This window comes from Cydia strobilella, chromosome 8 (assembly GCF_947568885.1).
Source record: "Cydia strobilella chromosome 8, ilCydStro3.1, whole genome shotgun sequence".
Taxonomy (NCBI): Eukaryota; Metazoa; Arthropoda; class Insecta; order Lepidoptera; family Tortricidae; genus Cydia; species Cydia strobilella.
In genome coordinates this window covers 11,662,091-11,677,435 of record NC_086048.1, presented here as the reverse complement: position 1 = coordinate 11,677,435, position 15,345 = coordinate 11,662,091, and the positions used below count along the sequence as shown (strand labels likewise).

At 37.3% G+C, this 15,345-nt stretch overlaps 2 protein-coding genes across 3 annotated transcripts in view; both read right to left on the bottom strand.

The window, feature by feature from the left end:
• Nucleotides 1–12,738, bottom strand: part of LOC134743659 (A disintegrin and metalloproteinase with thrombospondin motifs 1-like) — a 75,126-nt gene extending 62,388 nt beyond the window's left edge. For both annotated transcript variants that reach the window (XM_063677243.1, XM_063677245.1), the window contains exons 1-4: nt 12,058–12,738; nt 11,872–11,984; nt 11,479–11,641; nt 7,173–7,338 (exon numbers count right to left, since the gene is read on the bottom strand). In XM_063677243.1, coding sequence (XP_063533313.1) covers nt 7,173–7,338; nt 11,479–11,641; nt 11,872–11,984; nt 12,058–12,607 — 992 coding nt within the window. In that variant the 5' untranslated portion in view covers nt 12,608–12,738. The remainder of the gene's footprint in view (nt 1–7,172; nt 7,339–11,478; nt 11,642–11,871; nt 11,985–12,057) is intronic.
• Nucleotides 12,739–13,943: 1,205 nt separating this feature from the next.
• Nucleotides 13,944–15,325, bottom strand: LOC134743668 (uncharacterized). The gene is made up of 2 exons (XM_063677260.1): nt 15,101–15,325; nt 13,944–14,419 (listed from the first exon to the last, which is right to left on the bottom strand). Exons 1-2 carry the CDS (start codon nt 15,218–15,220, stop codon nt 14,006–14,008), a joined length of 534 nt encoding a protein of 177 aa, XP_063533330.1. The 5' UTR covers nt 15,221–15,325; the 3' UTR covers nt 13,944–14,005.
• Nucleotides 15,326–15,345: the final 20 nt, after the last annotated feature.

Sequence of the window (15,345 nt, the reverse complement as noted above, 5' to 3'; positions counted from 1 at the left end):
AAAATTGTTAAACATCAAACGGATTCGCCAACCCAACGCCATCTACCCTAGAATAGGCCAAAGGTGTGGCGCCATCTATTCGAGTATAACTTTTTCTTGATATATTTTTGCTCCTACTCATATTTTCTAGTAAGATACGAATGTTTTATATCGAATATAAACTGGAATTAACATAAATGTCGTAAACACATATTTATTATTAAATTAAACGGTACTAAAGAACACTTACAAGGTTGATATTAATTTATAGGTTGCCAATATGGCAACATAAATTACCTGGTAAGTAGTGGCATGTATATTAGCGTAATTTACCCGATATTGTATGTAAATATGGTTTAATCTGCCTACCATTACTCTAATAACTTAACAAAAAGAGAATATAGAAATATTAGACTGAAACCGAAAAATATTCCAGGATGGCAGATGTTTATTTATGGCGCGTTGTTTCGTCCGCTACTATAATATTTAAGCTGACCGTAAGTAACTACGCGAGAGCATTAAACATAAAATTAAGCTAAGTAAACGAGACTTATTTGTACCGTTATTTTGCACCTACCTATCTTTAAATTCCTGGCTCTTGCAATCTTCATAAATATTTTCATTAGTTGGCAAAATTTTAAATTATATAATACACTTTTGTACGACATGTTGTCACTAAACAAGTTAAAGTATGCTTATTGATGATTACTAGATGTTTTAACACAGTAGTGTGATTTTATTCGAAGTATTCAACTGCCTAATGATATTTATTAATCATACTTACACTTGTTTCGTACTCCGGATGTTAAAAAACTTAAGGCTTTGTGTAAATTTAAAGCATAATATATTCTACTTCTTAACTGTTATGATGTATTTACAGATTTGAAGTTAAATGATGTTTAAATATGCACGAAAATTATTGCAGGTTCGGTATGTTAAATCATATCCGCATATTCATATTCTTTCTTTTATTCTTTTAAATATATACACTACAATATATATATTATTTATTTGTATTAATCATACATTGTCATGGATGCATAATTTGCATTAACTACTATTATTATGACAGTGTCACAGTGTGTTCGTATAACTGGTGACACTATGCTTTAAACTCGCTAAGTTAATGGCGAAATGTCAATGTCGCAATTCATTGAAATTAGAAAACCATTAAAAGGCCAGTTTTATACGATTCCTCGATATTCTTTTTCAAGCTATCAAATGAAAGTATTATCAACGTCTTTAGTCCTTTTTGCAATTTGGTAATAATTTACGAAATTTATTAAACCTTTGTCACAATGACTAACTTTAGGTAGGTGTAAGTATAAGTACTCATACCTGTTTCCAATTATTATACTCTCAACTAAACTGATCATTCCACTCGTTTCAGGCGAGTCTAATATAGGGCGACCCAGTAAAATATATCCTTCCAGTTAAGCATAGTTGTTAAAGAGCGACAACATATGGCAAATCCACTGCCCGTTTGTCACCAAACATTTATTATGGTGACGGGTAAATCTGTGCAGGAATGGCTAAAAAAATTATCTTCAGTTCACGTTTCACTGGTTTTTTCATTAACACGACTCGCTTTTTGTGAGCTATGAGAGTACAGAGCCTGATCGTCGCCGTTTACTGACTGAACTGGCCAAGTGCTAATTAGAGTGCAAAGGGTTCTTTGTTGGCTCACATCGATGAACAGACTCTAAATCAGTGACCCAGAATTCCTTCGGGTTAACTATGTATGTTCAATTACGTATGTATGTCTAGTTTTTAGGTAAACGTTGCCAACTGATGCGACCATGTGACGGTTTTGTGTACTGTTTTAGTCCACTTTTATACCACTATAAATAGATAAATAATACTTTTTACAATATAAATAACTTCTTATCATTATAACTGTTACCATCAAAGCATTCGACTCCCTTAGTTATAAAAGTATACAACAAATAGGCCGCCTCAGTCCTCCCGCGGTCGCGCCTGTCCTGATTGGTATGAATTGTACACATTGACGATGATCTTCATCAATATTATGCTTACATTTAAATGTTTTTTGTATTGATTTTTAACTGATATGGCCACCTTAAAGCTTCAGCACTTACTTACCCCAGTATATATATGTACCTACTTTATAGCTTAAGCTATCATTTTAGTATAATTTAGGGACGAGAAATTCATTTTTGAAATAATCGTTTTACCTTTTCATACAAAAAATTGGTTTTCGCACAAAAAATTATATTAACGTATTTTTTGTGACAATTTTGGCCTTTACAAACACAGTGTGGCGATTTTAACATTATAAAAAATTGAGAATTTAGCCCATTTATTCTGAAAAGCATCACATTAAAATAGGCATTCATTTATTTTCTTGTCACTTGCTTTTCACTTACTTACCCCTCTACATAGCGCAAAGCCAAGAGACGGTCGTTAAGCGTGATCAAGGACAGACGAGTAGACGGAACCAACGGGCCCGGAATTGTGGTCACGCCCGCGGTCACACAAAGGCTTGGCACCGTATTGTCACTGCTTAAACAGCACTGACGAGTCCTCAGTGTTTAGGTGAACCAGTAAAAGGAGGACGTTGAGATACAATAAAACAATTTTACTTTGTTGCGGAATATCATAATGTTACCGGATTTTCTCCTCATCTTATCGCTTTCCTGGTTGCATTCTATTATTTCACTTTTGTTAGCGCAAATAGATTATAAACCACGAAATCAAATGCAACCACAAAGAAGCCCAAAGTAAATAAAAAAAACATCACAGGCTCTATTTTTTAGGAAAACGACTGACTTCCAAGTTTCCAACTCAGAAGGGGAAAGGATATCATCATCATCATCAGATCTCATAGGGGTTAGTACAGTCGTGTAAAAATATGGGTGCACACATCTTACTCAAAAATATTATGTCCCATAGTTCCTATGTGGGCGAATTAAGAACAATGGGACATATTTTTGAGTATGTTGTATACAATAATCGAATTTAAACTATCGTGAGACATATTAGGCTCTCCGAAACATGTCGCGTAAGTGACTAAAAATACGTGAGTGAAACCGCTAAGTTAGTTTAGTTTAGTTAAGTTGTATGCACCTATATTTTTACACTTGACTGTACAATTTTTTTTATTAGGATGTTTTCTTTTACCAAAAAGTGTACATTATGTTCTTAATATGGCCAATTCCAAAATTTACGCTAATACTCCTAATGATATGAATCGGAATCGCGGGCATTTAATAGCATAGTCCGAGATCACAATTAGACTGGAAATACTCGGCGAGCGATGACAATAAAGGGCCAGCAGCATCCGACGTCGACAGACGACCCTGGGACGCATTTAAAGCTTAATGGAAACCAAACAATGAATTCTAATTAAATTCACATATCAACCGACTAAGGATACAAAGGGCCTGCACTGCAATTACACTTCCTCTAATATTTGCCAAGAAACGTTTTGTTATTGTTTCGAGGCGGTTGTTTTAAACTTTTGCTACGTCACTAAACTGTTTATATGAGATGTTGAAACAACATGTTTATGAAACGAGTAAGTTCGTGACAAGCGCGAAATTGTACGCACCGACATGAACACTTGCCAAGGCAGACTCCAGCCAAAACCTTGCTAGGTTAAAATTGACTCGGTTAAAAAAACACTTTTTAATTTATTTTCATGTATGTATGTATCAATAAAAGGATATGGAGGGTTCCATGTCCTTTAATAACACGGCAGTAAAATTAAGGTATAAAATAGTTAGTGATAAAAGCCGAGCGACTGCACGTGCAAAATTTTAATCAGAAGTATATTTTCAGAGTAATTCAGTTAAAACGTTTAAAGTCCTGCAATATCCTTATCTTCCGTCGTATTTAAGTTTCGCGCTATATCTTTAATTCCCTTCTTACTTCCTGGTTTAGGTACACCACTCTGAACCCTAAAATACTATACGTTTATGGTACTTAGTGCAACTAATCATAAAAGGCCATGCAAGAATAAGTTAAGTGAATTTGCCCCCAGCGACTTTTGGCTTGTATTTTCTTGATGGTGTGGCTTTCTATTTGTAACAAGTATGCAAAATTTCAGACCCCAAAACTTTATAGGTTTTTGTAAAAAAAAACGAAATATGATCTTTCTTTGATATTTCTTTTCTAGCCAGCCGATTTTGACGTGCGTCACGTATGTTGTGCGTATAGTAATGACAATTATATTACATTTATTATTGGATATATTGCTATACAAAAAAAACTATTTTTCATAATTGTTAATAATAGAAAACCACATCATCAAAAAAAATTACAAGCCTGGGGCAAAACTCGCTGGGTGCAGATTAGCTTATCCTGGCATGGCCTTTGCGATGATACAAATAAATGTTTTGACATTTATGCTAAGCTTTGAACCCACGGAATAAACAAGACTAGAGGCTACTGTATAGTTTGGAAGAGAATTAGGTATTAAATTAAATTAACGTTTATTTCAAGCTCGTGGCTCATAAAATGTTAGTACTTACAGTAAAACTTAACAAACTATGTTAGTGACGATAAATATCTTAACTAAATTTACAATAGTACACAGTTACTGGGCTCGTGAAGTCCGCAACAGTGTACAATGTACGGACAGTCAATCCTGTCCGCAATCATATTTAGGACGATGTTGGGGCTGAACAGACGACGACGGAAGGTATTGTCAAAATCCACGCAAGCGGAGCTGCGGGTACCGTTTCGGCGAATTGTTCGACGAACGCCAATACATTCTTCTGTTCGCGAGAACATTCATTAGATACAAGTGAATACTCAAGTCTATCGGCACGGCATCCTAAGTTTTAATAATACAAGACGCCACTTACGAGTATAAAATGCCAATGCAAGATATGTTGTATTGTATCCGAACTTAGTATTGAATAAGCTTATAATGTTATTTCAAGCGTCACATACACCTACAAAGGCATGTAGTGGTCTCATTTTAGAGCACACGTGCTGCTTTGGAATATGAGAGGTAGTTGTGACATAGAGCGGCATTTAGATTTTAAAAATCAATCCTTGTTTTGATATTGACATTATATTACTCTTTGTACATCGCACTCAAACCAATTTAGCTGACCTAGATGCACTGTACCACTAGTGTAAATTTCATTCGATAGCGTGACGTGACGTACGCGTTTGCGTTAAGTTTCGTTTTACACTAGGAGTTCAGAGGGCCTACTGCGAATCACGTTCGACGTGATGCCTCCCTGTCACACTTACGTACGAATTTACAAGAGCGACAGAGAGGCAACACGCCGAACGTGGTTCGCGGTAGGCCCTCAGAAAGGTAAACATAGGAGATAAAAGTTTTGCCGATAATACCTAAAGTTGCAAACCTTAAAGGAGGTAAGAGGTAATTTTTAGCCGACGATTAAAGCCCAGTTCACATTTGTCTGACGTGTTTTGTTGTGTCGTGACGCATATCGGTTTTATACATTTAATATGGTTGCGTTCACATTTGTCTGATGCACGCTGCGCTGCGTGGGCGTAATACAATATCAAATCAAGAATAGATGTTTATAAAATGAATGTTGCTCATAATCATATTACTCCAAGAGTAGGCTCCTAGTAAATTCTTAATAGGATGCTGATAGTTGGCCCGCTTTCCGGAAGATACTAGAGACAATTTATAATAAAAATATATGACGATAGAGTTTTAAGTATTGTAAGTACAATAGGCCTGTGTGATAATGTATAATCATTGCTATTTTTTACATTTCTTCAAACTCAAATCCTTTCTGATTCAAAATCTTTAACTATGCCTAAAGTTACATTGTAAGAGATTAATAATGGAAATAAAAAGCAATGAAGCCTTCTTAATAGGACTTACTTTTGTAATTGAATTTATATCAAGAAAGTTGGCCACTGATGTCGCATTCAGCGGCTCATCCTAAAAGGGACGATGGGAGCCCATTCAAATGGGCAGATTTTTTACTCAGATAGGTAGTAATTTGTTGTTGTTGTTGTTGTTGTTGTTGTTGTTGTTGTTGTTTTGATATATTGTTACATTGAAGATTCAGTGAATTTTTCATAATGAAGAATCATGTAGATGTTACTTAATATATCGAGTGATTCAGGAAACATGATCAGAAATAACAAGAGGCACTTAGTTATGTTGGTACCTATAATTTTTTTAGTTACAACTGGAAAAATATATAAACAATTTGGATACCTCACAGTGACCGGTGTTATGTTACTCCTCGTACTGTAGGCAGGTGACAAAAGCCGGTGATCATAATTTTTAAGTTATAATTTCATAGTTGCATGTCATTAAACTCTTGTTGACTGAGCGTAGTAAAGGTTTCTGTTATTCTCGTCTACTGGTCGCATTTCTCAACCGATTCTCGTGAAATTTTGTGAGTAGGTTCGATAACTATGTAGAATTTTTGGGCGATTCAGGTTTTCGTTTTTTTTTAAATGGCGGAGTCACTCGGAGGGGACTCGCGGTCTACAGCTCACAGAGCCACTACGCCACGCTATCGGCATGTAGTCTTTATAACTATTTATATTTATTGATAGGTACAGATTATCTTTCCAAATGTTTATTTTTGGTTGGTGTCTGGACTACATGGTCAATGATTAGAACAAGAATAAGTCAAGAAAATGATGTCATTTCTTACAGTGTGCAGCGATCCATCAATTATGATATTGACCTCAATTCTAAAATAACAATCTTAACACTTTAAACTCTCGCGTTTTGTACACAAATTTAATGTCATTACCGGGTCTAACGCTATTATATTTTATTTGTCTCAAAAGAAATATTACATTTCACTTAATGAGATAGGTCAATACATGCAAAAATTATGTTGGCTACTGAGCGTTAACAGTAATGCAAAATACATATTATGTTTTTTAGAGGGACAGTAATAACAAAATGAGCAAAACAATAAAAACTGACATAAGCTAATTAACAGATAATAATTTTCATTATTTTACCTTTTTTCCGACGTTTCAACTAGGTTTCATTAGCTGTGGTCACGGAAGAGCTAGTGCAACCTAGTTGAAACGTCGGAAAAAAGGAGAAGATTAAGGCACTGTTCGAGCCTCTTCTCGTTAGCCCCCGTCGCCAGACAGAACAGACCGCATAGACGGAGGGAAAGCCCGACTACCCGCCGAGCGGAACGAGTGTCAACCAATCCCTAAATGGTTTGTCAACGAGCTAGTGAAACGTATGAGGTACTTACAGATGAGCCAACTCGTGCGCGATGACGAAGGCGCTCGTGAGCCCCTCGTCGCGGATAATGGCGGCGGAGCGCTCCCGCGAGCAGACCCCGGAGACGGGGGCGAAGCCCGACGGCCCACCGAGTGGCGCACGGGTCAGCCAAGCCGCTGCATCCCAACCCGCACGGTCTGAAAACATGTGAGTATTCGGTACTGGTGCAGAGACAAAGGAATATTAAGATGCACAAAATAATACCAAACATTGCTGCGGCAATTGTGAAAGCAAATGTACGCGTACGTACGTAGCGCTGTACAGCGCGATATACCATTTTAAAGCACCTAGGTACATGAAAATCGTGGATTTGAGGCTGAGGAAGCGGAATAATGTGCGCTGAAACCTGATAAATCGTTAATCAGATTTAATCCTCCGAATTTGTGTAAAAACACAGTTAGGCTGCTTGGCTTGGTGTGAATGTGATACCATAAATGAATTCAGCACCCTTGATTTATACGAAAACGATACTAAACACGGCCTAACAGCTTCACTGATGTAGATATCAAGATAAAATTGAGAGCCATATATAAACTTTCAAGAGCGGATATCTCAAAAACTATTAAAGATATCGAAAAACTTGTTCATTTTGTATTAGTGGCCATGTCGCTAAGATGCATAGGTTCCGAGATATAATAGAAAAACCGAAAAATGGGACCTTCAAACCCTCCTCTCCACCCCCGGCTCATGGGCTACGGCCGGGGACTTTTGATATGTTCATCTAACTAGTCTATTTCAAACAAAGTTACGAAGTCAAAAATTGTTTTCCAAGCATTCGTTGCCTGACCTAAGTAAATAAAGTTTAATCGAAAATACACGTAAATGTCATTCGCGAAAGTAAACCTGTCTAAGGTCTCCACTGTCTCCAGTGCCCGAGTTTAGTAACGATTCGAACCTGCGTCTTTAGACTCTTTAGCATTCACGGCTGACCCCTAGGTCACCCGGCTCATGGTGTTATCCGTCACAATTTCTCGAGTTAGCTTACCTCTTGTTGCACCTCTTCGCCAACCCTAAGGGCAAGTGGGTATATGCATTCACCTGATTGACTAGCCTAAAAACCTACCTTAAAAGCCTTTACGAAGCCCGGAAACCGAGAAACACTAATAATATATCTACAAATCAGGATTTGAACCCACGACCTCTGGTTTGAAAGTCTCACGCTGACGGTTACTTAGAAACTTTATAGACTTTCTAGTAGTTGTGCTATAAATTCTGATTTTTCTTCTCAAGTGTTTTTTTTATTCCCGAATTACCCCAAACACTAATTGACAATAACTATGTTTAATATTATTGTAAACAAAAACTAAATCCAACAAAAAATACATAGAGTAAGACCAAGATAAGTCTGCAACGATTTCGATAGCACACGCAGTGCAAGTGTTATTTATACGTCCTAATTTCATAGACGTTTGACGTTTAAAATAACACTTGCACTGCGTGTGCCATCAAAATTTTTGCAGACTTTTCTTGGTCTAACTCTATTACATACCGGCACTACTTTGAAAAAACTCGTATCTTGTTCTCTCAATCAAAAGAAATATGTATTTATGTACTTATCGGATGCATACAGAGTTACTGCCTTTCAACTTTGAGTAGCAGTGTGCAAGATACGAGATTTTTTTAATGTAGTACCGATACGCATAATAAACTTATAAAACATATTCCGATCAGTAGTAATGATATCAGAACAACAAGCTGGCGGAATATGTACAGAAAACAAAATAAAATATTCGCTGAATTTTTACTACTCGTATAAAATTTTGTTCATATTACTGCCAGCTGTAGCGCCTAGTGTCGTTATGCAATAAAGATCAATTTAAAGTGCCTCAGTGTATGTCGATCGATATTATGTATGTATATGTAATAGCTTGGAACGTGAAAGCAGAGCTTATATCGTATTTTGGCTAGTTGGAAGCGTTTTCAATGATAATAAATGAAATTGAAAAGATCAGATTTATAAGTGAGGGCGCAATAACCTGTATCAGTAGCAGATAATAATTTAATTATCAATATTTATGTAATATCAATACAGGTAATCATTAATTTTATTAATGCTATATAACTAAGGTTTGACTACCATTACACTGGCACAATTTATTCACTCAGCTCAGATCAAGTTATAAATCTTTGTGTGATTATAAACTTATTATTATATAGAGTCTAGACTTCATAAATACCTACCAGCCTGTTGCATATTCAACCGAGACGAAGTCCAACTTTCGTATTACTTGATTTACTTAGTTTTGCTTTAATGAAATATTTCATGGCAAGCGTTGCAGTTTCTTTCTCGGCTTAGTTGAGTCCAATCTGTATCGCGAGAGATGGCCTAGTGGCATATTCAGATTAACGTTCAATATAAATAATGCATTAAATATTACTTATTATCATTAAGGAGGATTTTATTTGATAAACATTACAGTGAGTCGAGTATGCTTTTTGCGTAATTAGAAATTCAACAGAAATTTGGGGGCACGGCAGTGCCCCCGCCAAGACTAGCAAAGCGAAGCGCAAGGGCACTACCTATCTTTTTCTCGGAGCGCTTCGTCGTTTTTTTGAACCCTCATAACTTGAGTTTGGATTATAATTCTCGGGATATGATGTCACTAGTGGACTTATTAAGCATAAATTTTTCATTACCATAGCTCTTATACTTTACATTTTATTTATATCAAAAAAAACGATTAGGTCACTGACTCACTCACTCGATCACTGATGATCATCAAAACTCTTAGGGTACATGCTTAAGTCCTACACAAACAACCAAAAAATTCAAAAACTTGAAATTTTTAGCCCCTAAGGGGGTGGAAAGGGGGTGGAATTTTGTATGGGAAATCAATAACCGCTGAACCGATTTAGTTGAAATTTGGTATATAGATAGTTTTTGTTATAAGAAAGGATATAGAATAGTTTTTAACTCCAAACTCACCCCGTAAGTGTGAAAAGGGGGTGCAAAGGGGCGTTAGGGGGGAATAGGGGGTTGAAGTTTGTATGGGGAATCAGTAAAAAGCAGATTGTATAGGTATAAAAGATGCCCCCAGATAGGTATTTCAGGATTTTTAATAGTAAATCATCCACCCTTTGAATTAGGGGATGGAAGATTGTCATAAGCAACTTACAAAAATAAGTGAAATCCCACCAAAAAAAAACATGCAAAATGTTGCCAAGACGAAACCATAAGGCTCGCACTGTCAAAAAGTTATCAGATATCTTGTAGAGCCAACCCGGGGTTAACCGGTTAACTCTGGAGTTACCATGGTTACCAGTACAATTTGACACTAGGTTTACGGTTTACACGGTTAACCGCGGGTTAGTGGGATGGTGCACGTGGCGCTAACTCTACAAGCCCCTAACTTCACAAGCTCTACAGCTTAGTCAAAATGTGTGGCTTGGCCGCTTCGTTACTACAAGAACTATTGTATAATAAAAAATAATGAATAGTGAATAAATTTTTCACCTTACGGCCATGTGACGGTAGCGAAACGGCCAAGACACATATTTTGACTAAGGCGTAGAGTTCGTGAAGTTAGGGCTTGTAGTTAGAAGCTTGGCTCTACAAGAGATCTGATAACTTTTTGACAGTGCGAGCCTTATGGTTCTGTCTTGGCAACATTTTACATGAAAATGTTTTTGGTAGGATCGTATTGACTTGATTTTAATTGAAGGGACTTAGGTACTGAGAGACCTAGAAGCGTACAAATTTGGAATAATTGAATTGTGTTCAATTCTAGTAGGTGTAGAATAGAGCCTAAGATAATTTTTAATGAGAGTACAGTAGGAACCGTACGTAGGTAAATCTTATTTTTAGACCGTGTACCTATTTTCATCGTATTGCCCCTAATGAGTACCTAGACAATTAGAAATATCCTTATTTATTCGCCGGCTTATATGTAGTTACTTATACCTATATTATTTCTTGTGAAGCTGAACTAAGAAGGATTTTGAGAGAAATAAAGAGGTTAAGAAAGTACCTCGCTAGACACAATTTATAACAAACTTCTTTTTTTTGCAACAAGAAGTATAGTCTCGATGTCGTAGTTATAATGGTTACCTATGCTTAGGTACTAGAACGGTTATGCATGTACCCATGAATTTGTCCGCGTTGTTATCGTTAAACAGTTGTGGGATTAATAAATATCATACATATAAATCCGTTGTTATAAATAGCCTGTATTTTACTAGTACTGTTCAGATGATTTTGCGTTACTTTGTGATAAATTAAAAAAAAAAACTTTCTCATTTATAATTATAAGTTTGTTGTTTTAATTTATCGGCCTCACCTGGTGGCAATTTCATTAAATGTCTGTAGTTCCATTTGTTTACAGCTTCCAGCGTCTTCTTAACATTCCCGTATTTCACTACAGGATCGTTTTCCAAGTACAACTGATTGATCACCAGTGTCATGTTCGAGCTCACTGATGGATCGTTGAAGATAGCACTGACCTAAAACGTTATACTAATAAATAATATTTAATGTACTAATGTACTAAATATACCGGCGTTAATAGAACGATAGTACAAACAGCAACTCTTTAAAAGTGCTTGTTGCTAGGCCTATTTGAATGAAGAATATATTGAGTTTGACTTTGACTTAACTGTCCATCGGTGGACCTTATCCCTTTTGTAATAAAGTCCACCGACGGACAGTTAACAGTGTGGGCGATGGTACTTACAATATTCATTAATGCTAAAATATAGTGCCTCACTCGTGTTTCATCTTGACCGTGAAACTTCATCATTGTGTGATCTGCCACAATGGCCATTTCTAACCACAGTTCCTGGGGGCCTGCAAAGATAAATACACCATCAAAAATGCCGCCACGGAATTTGCTAAGGTACTCGGTAAACATAGCACACACCTGTCACGGGTCTGGATACTATCACATTGCGATATTCCTGGACGTCACGATCATGGTTGTGCCGCAGACGCACTTGCGGCATTGGCGTCGCCGTCTCCTTATCAGATAGGTCAAGTTCAAGATCGGATACAGTATCGCCCGTGAGGTTATACGCCGCCGGCTGCTCCGAGAGTAAAACGTCTCTTCTCCTGAGCACATGAGCACCGTCACTGTTCTCTTTTCCTGTGGGTTGCAGCACAAACTCCTCCCCATCTACTTGTAGCAGCCCGTAAAGCTGATCCCCGCATTCAGTCACTGTTGCTGATGACTTTTCCTCGTACAGCACTCGTCCCGTGTAAAACTGGCACTCGTTGTAGTAGGGAGATCGTATCGCCGTGTTTTCCTGAAGCTCCAAATGCCAGCCGAGCAGCTGGAGGTGTCGCGTGTTGTCGGGAGTTTCTCGTCGCGTGCGGTGAAGGGTGGTGAGGAGCAAAGGTTGCGGCGGGGGGCGCCAGGCGCCATCGCAGAGGCCGACGAGCAGCACGAGCGCCGCCCTCAGCCAGCGCACCATGTCCGCGCGCCGCCGCGGGGTCGGCCTATCTGCGCGCGCGTCGACTCGGGCTGTGCACTCACGCGTCCGCGCACATGGCGGCCGTCTCGGCGCGCGGAAGGTAAACGACTCCGCGGTTTATAGATTGCATGGGTTCACGCAGTATGCGTCATAGTAAACAAAGGGCGCGCTTCTGTTTTTGTTTTGTAATTGCCTAGCGTACGCTGCTATCTTGCGGCCCTTTATCATAATGTGGCCATATGGTATCGGAAATATGAGGGCTGGCGTTGATACAACAATGCATAATATGCATTGTTGTATCAACAAAAGTATAACTAGGTAATATTATTATCTAGTTATACTTTTACTTATATTCCACGTTCTTATTCTTACCTATTATTAGCATTCAGATATTATTTTAAGTTCTCTAACAAATATAATTATGTAAGTAGGACTTTATGCTTGCAAGGGAACAATGAAGTTTAGTATATTTTGAATAGTAATTGTATAGCTACAAACTTGTCTTCATTGCTCTTTTTATTATATTTATTACTGCCTAACAAAATTTCCCCGGGATATTGCATCGTGTATTTACTTAGTCATAAATTCGTATACCTAAAATATGTATAATGTACCTACCTCTGTCTGAACCTCGACATTTTATTAAAACCAAAACAACAATGACAATGTTGCTTTTCTCTTGAAGCAACAAAATCGTGTTATTTTATTATGAAATAATATGTTGTAGGTAAGTAGTAGATGAATGTATTGATCTTGACAAAGCAGGTACCTATGCAAATGTTTCACTGATATGGTTGAAATGTAATAAGCATACCTAATTTAGAAAACAATATGTCAGATAAAAGATTACTAGTATCAGGCACAGGCACCTAATTATTTAGGTAAGTAGGTACATGTATGTTGCATATTTAGTAATTAGAAGCACTATACGTATCAGAGTACCTATGTACAATAATATTATAATGTATTTTCATTACCGAAGATGGAACAGAGACCACTCGCAAGTATTAGGAGGGTGAGGCTTGCTTTGTGGTTAGCGTGATGTTTATACAATATATGTACTATACTATATTTTAGCCCATTTGTTTCCAAAAGTTTCTACCGACTTGGATACGGTTATCTCTAAAGGATTTGTGATATTCTGATATATCAATGATTATCAATATTATTTAGTAATCATAAGGCGCTGTTAAAATTTTCATCGGGGTTTTAAAATTTACGGTTATTTGGGGGGTACTTAAAGCTACGTACATTGAACCTATATTGGTCTAAGTGAAGAAAACTGTAACTGTGCTTACTACTTTTATTCATCTACTTTATAAAGTACTGTAAGGTCTTAGTACAAACAATTGTAAAGTAAATATTGTTTTAAAACAGATGCAAGTGCTACGTGACGTTTCATTTCACCATGTCAGACACAGCTCTTTTGTTGCGGTTGTATCCTTTGATAGTGTCCAAGTACCTGTAGAGATTCTGCCTTTCGTCTTTACTAAGATCCCCAGTTTTATGTACGTAGTAAGACAAGGTCCCGTCTTCTTTGTCAGTGATGGAGGCTTGTGGCGCTGGAGTTCGGTTGGAATAGTTAAGAGTTAGAATGACGCCCTCGTCTTTAGGATTAGCGTTGCCGTGGAAGAGATAGTTGCGCAGGTTCTGAGACAAGTACTTGCCGATGTTGCCAACTTGGCAGTAGCCGGTTTTTCTGAATCCCTCAAGGGTGAACTCGGGGTAGTTCCTCAGCTCGTTTGCAAGTGTCTGCACTTCGCTCACTCGTATGGACAAGTCCTTTAATGGCCCACCAGAGTCTTGGAAACTCTGAAAAGGAAAACATTATTTTCACCACAAGTACCACGACAGCTCGTAAGGGCTCTCTTTATCAGTATTCGTCAAAAGCTGATGAGAGAGTTGCATTTTATCCACAAGAGTGGCAAAGTAATTAGACGCAATATCTAGCTGAGTGGTTTCCTCATGTTGGCTGGTGGCATTGAATTTTAATAAGGGATAATTTTGACTGATAAAAATTTAATAGCATTAATTTGGATTTGATTTGTAATATTCTAATATTTTACATTTTGTTTTTTTTTGGTCGCGTTGGTGTAATAATATTTTTGTGTTTCACTCGGTAGCAAAGTTTGTTTAACCATCGTGCCCTTTACTTACAGTAATAACATATACTAATGTGTGTTTAATTCGTGTAGCAGCAGGCATCATAACTTCAAAATCCGATCATGGTTTGATTTGACATTACTCTCAGTACATCTGGGTTGCACAAACGTTATGTGAGAGCACGATGTCAAGGCCTCGAAGGGGTCGAATCAAGGCCTTTCTTTAATTTCAAGCTTAAGTTAACTAAAACCTTTTCATAAGCAATGCAAAAGTAACTATAGTTACAAACATTAAACCACGCTCATTATATAACGCAATTCGATAACATTTATTTTATTTACATAGGTACCTACCTATTAGGAACTCTGAAAGTAATGCATGTATATTTACCTGGAGATTAGCAAGCGTAATCAAGTATCCGACGACATTCATCTTGTCTGAACAAATATGGCGCGATGTGTTCACTTGAGCTGTCCCTCCGACTTTGAGGCCCGAGTCCACTTCCATCATTTATAATTAGTATTCGGACGAGACCACGTTCACTAACATTATTCCAAATTGTTTTGTGCAGATGTAAATAAGTGTCTGACAATTGATCCAAATTAACATAATAATATAGGTTTCGTGCCGTTTTA

Excerpts from the sequence above, each read along its gene's own strand:
- LOC134743668 (XM_063677260.1), bottom strand. The coding sequence starts at position 15,220 with ATGATGGAAGTGGACTCGGGCCTCAAAGTCGGAGGGACAGCTCAAGTG. Across the intron at positions 14,420-15,100 it reads TTACGCTTGCTAATCTCCAG|AGTTTCCAAGACTCTGGTGG; the intron begins GTAAATATACAT and ends TTTCCTTTTCAG.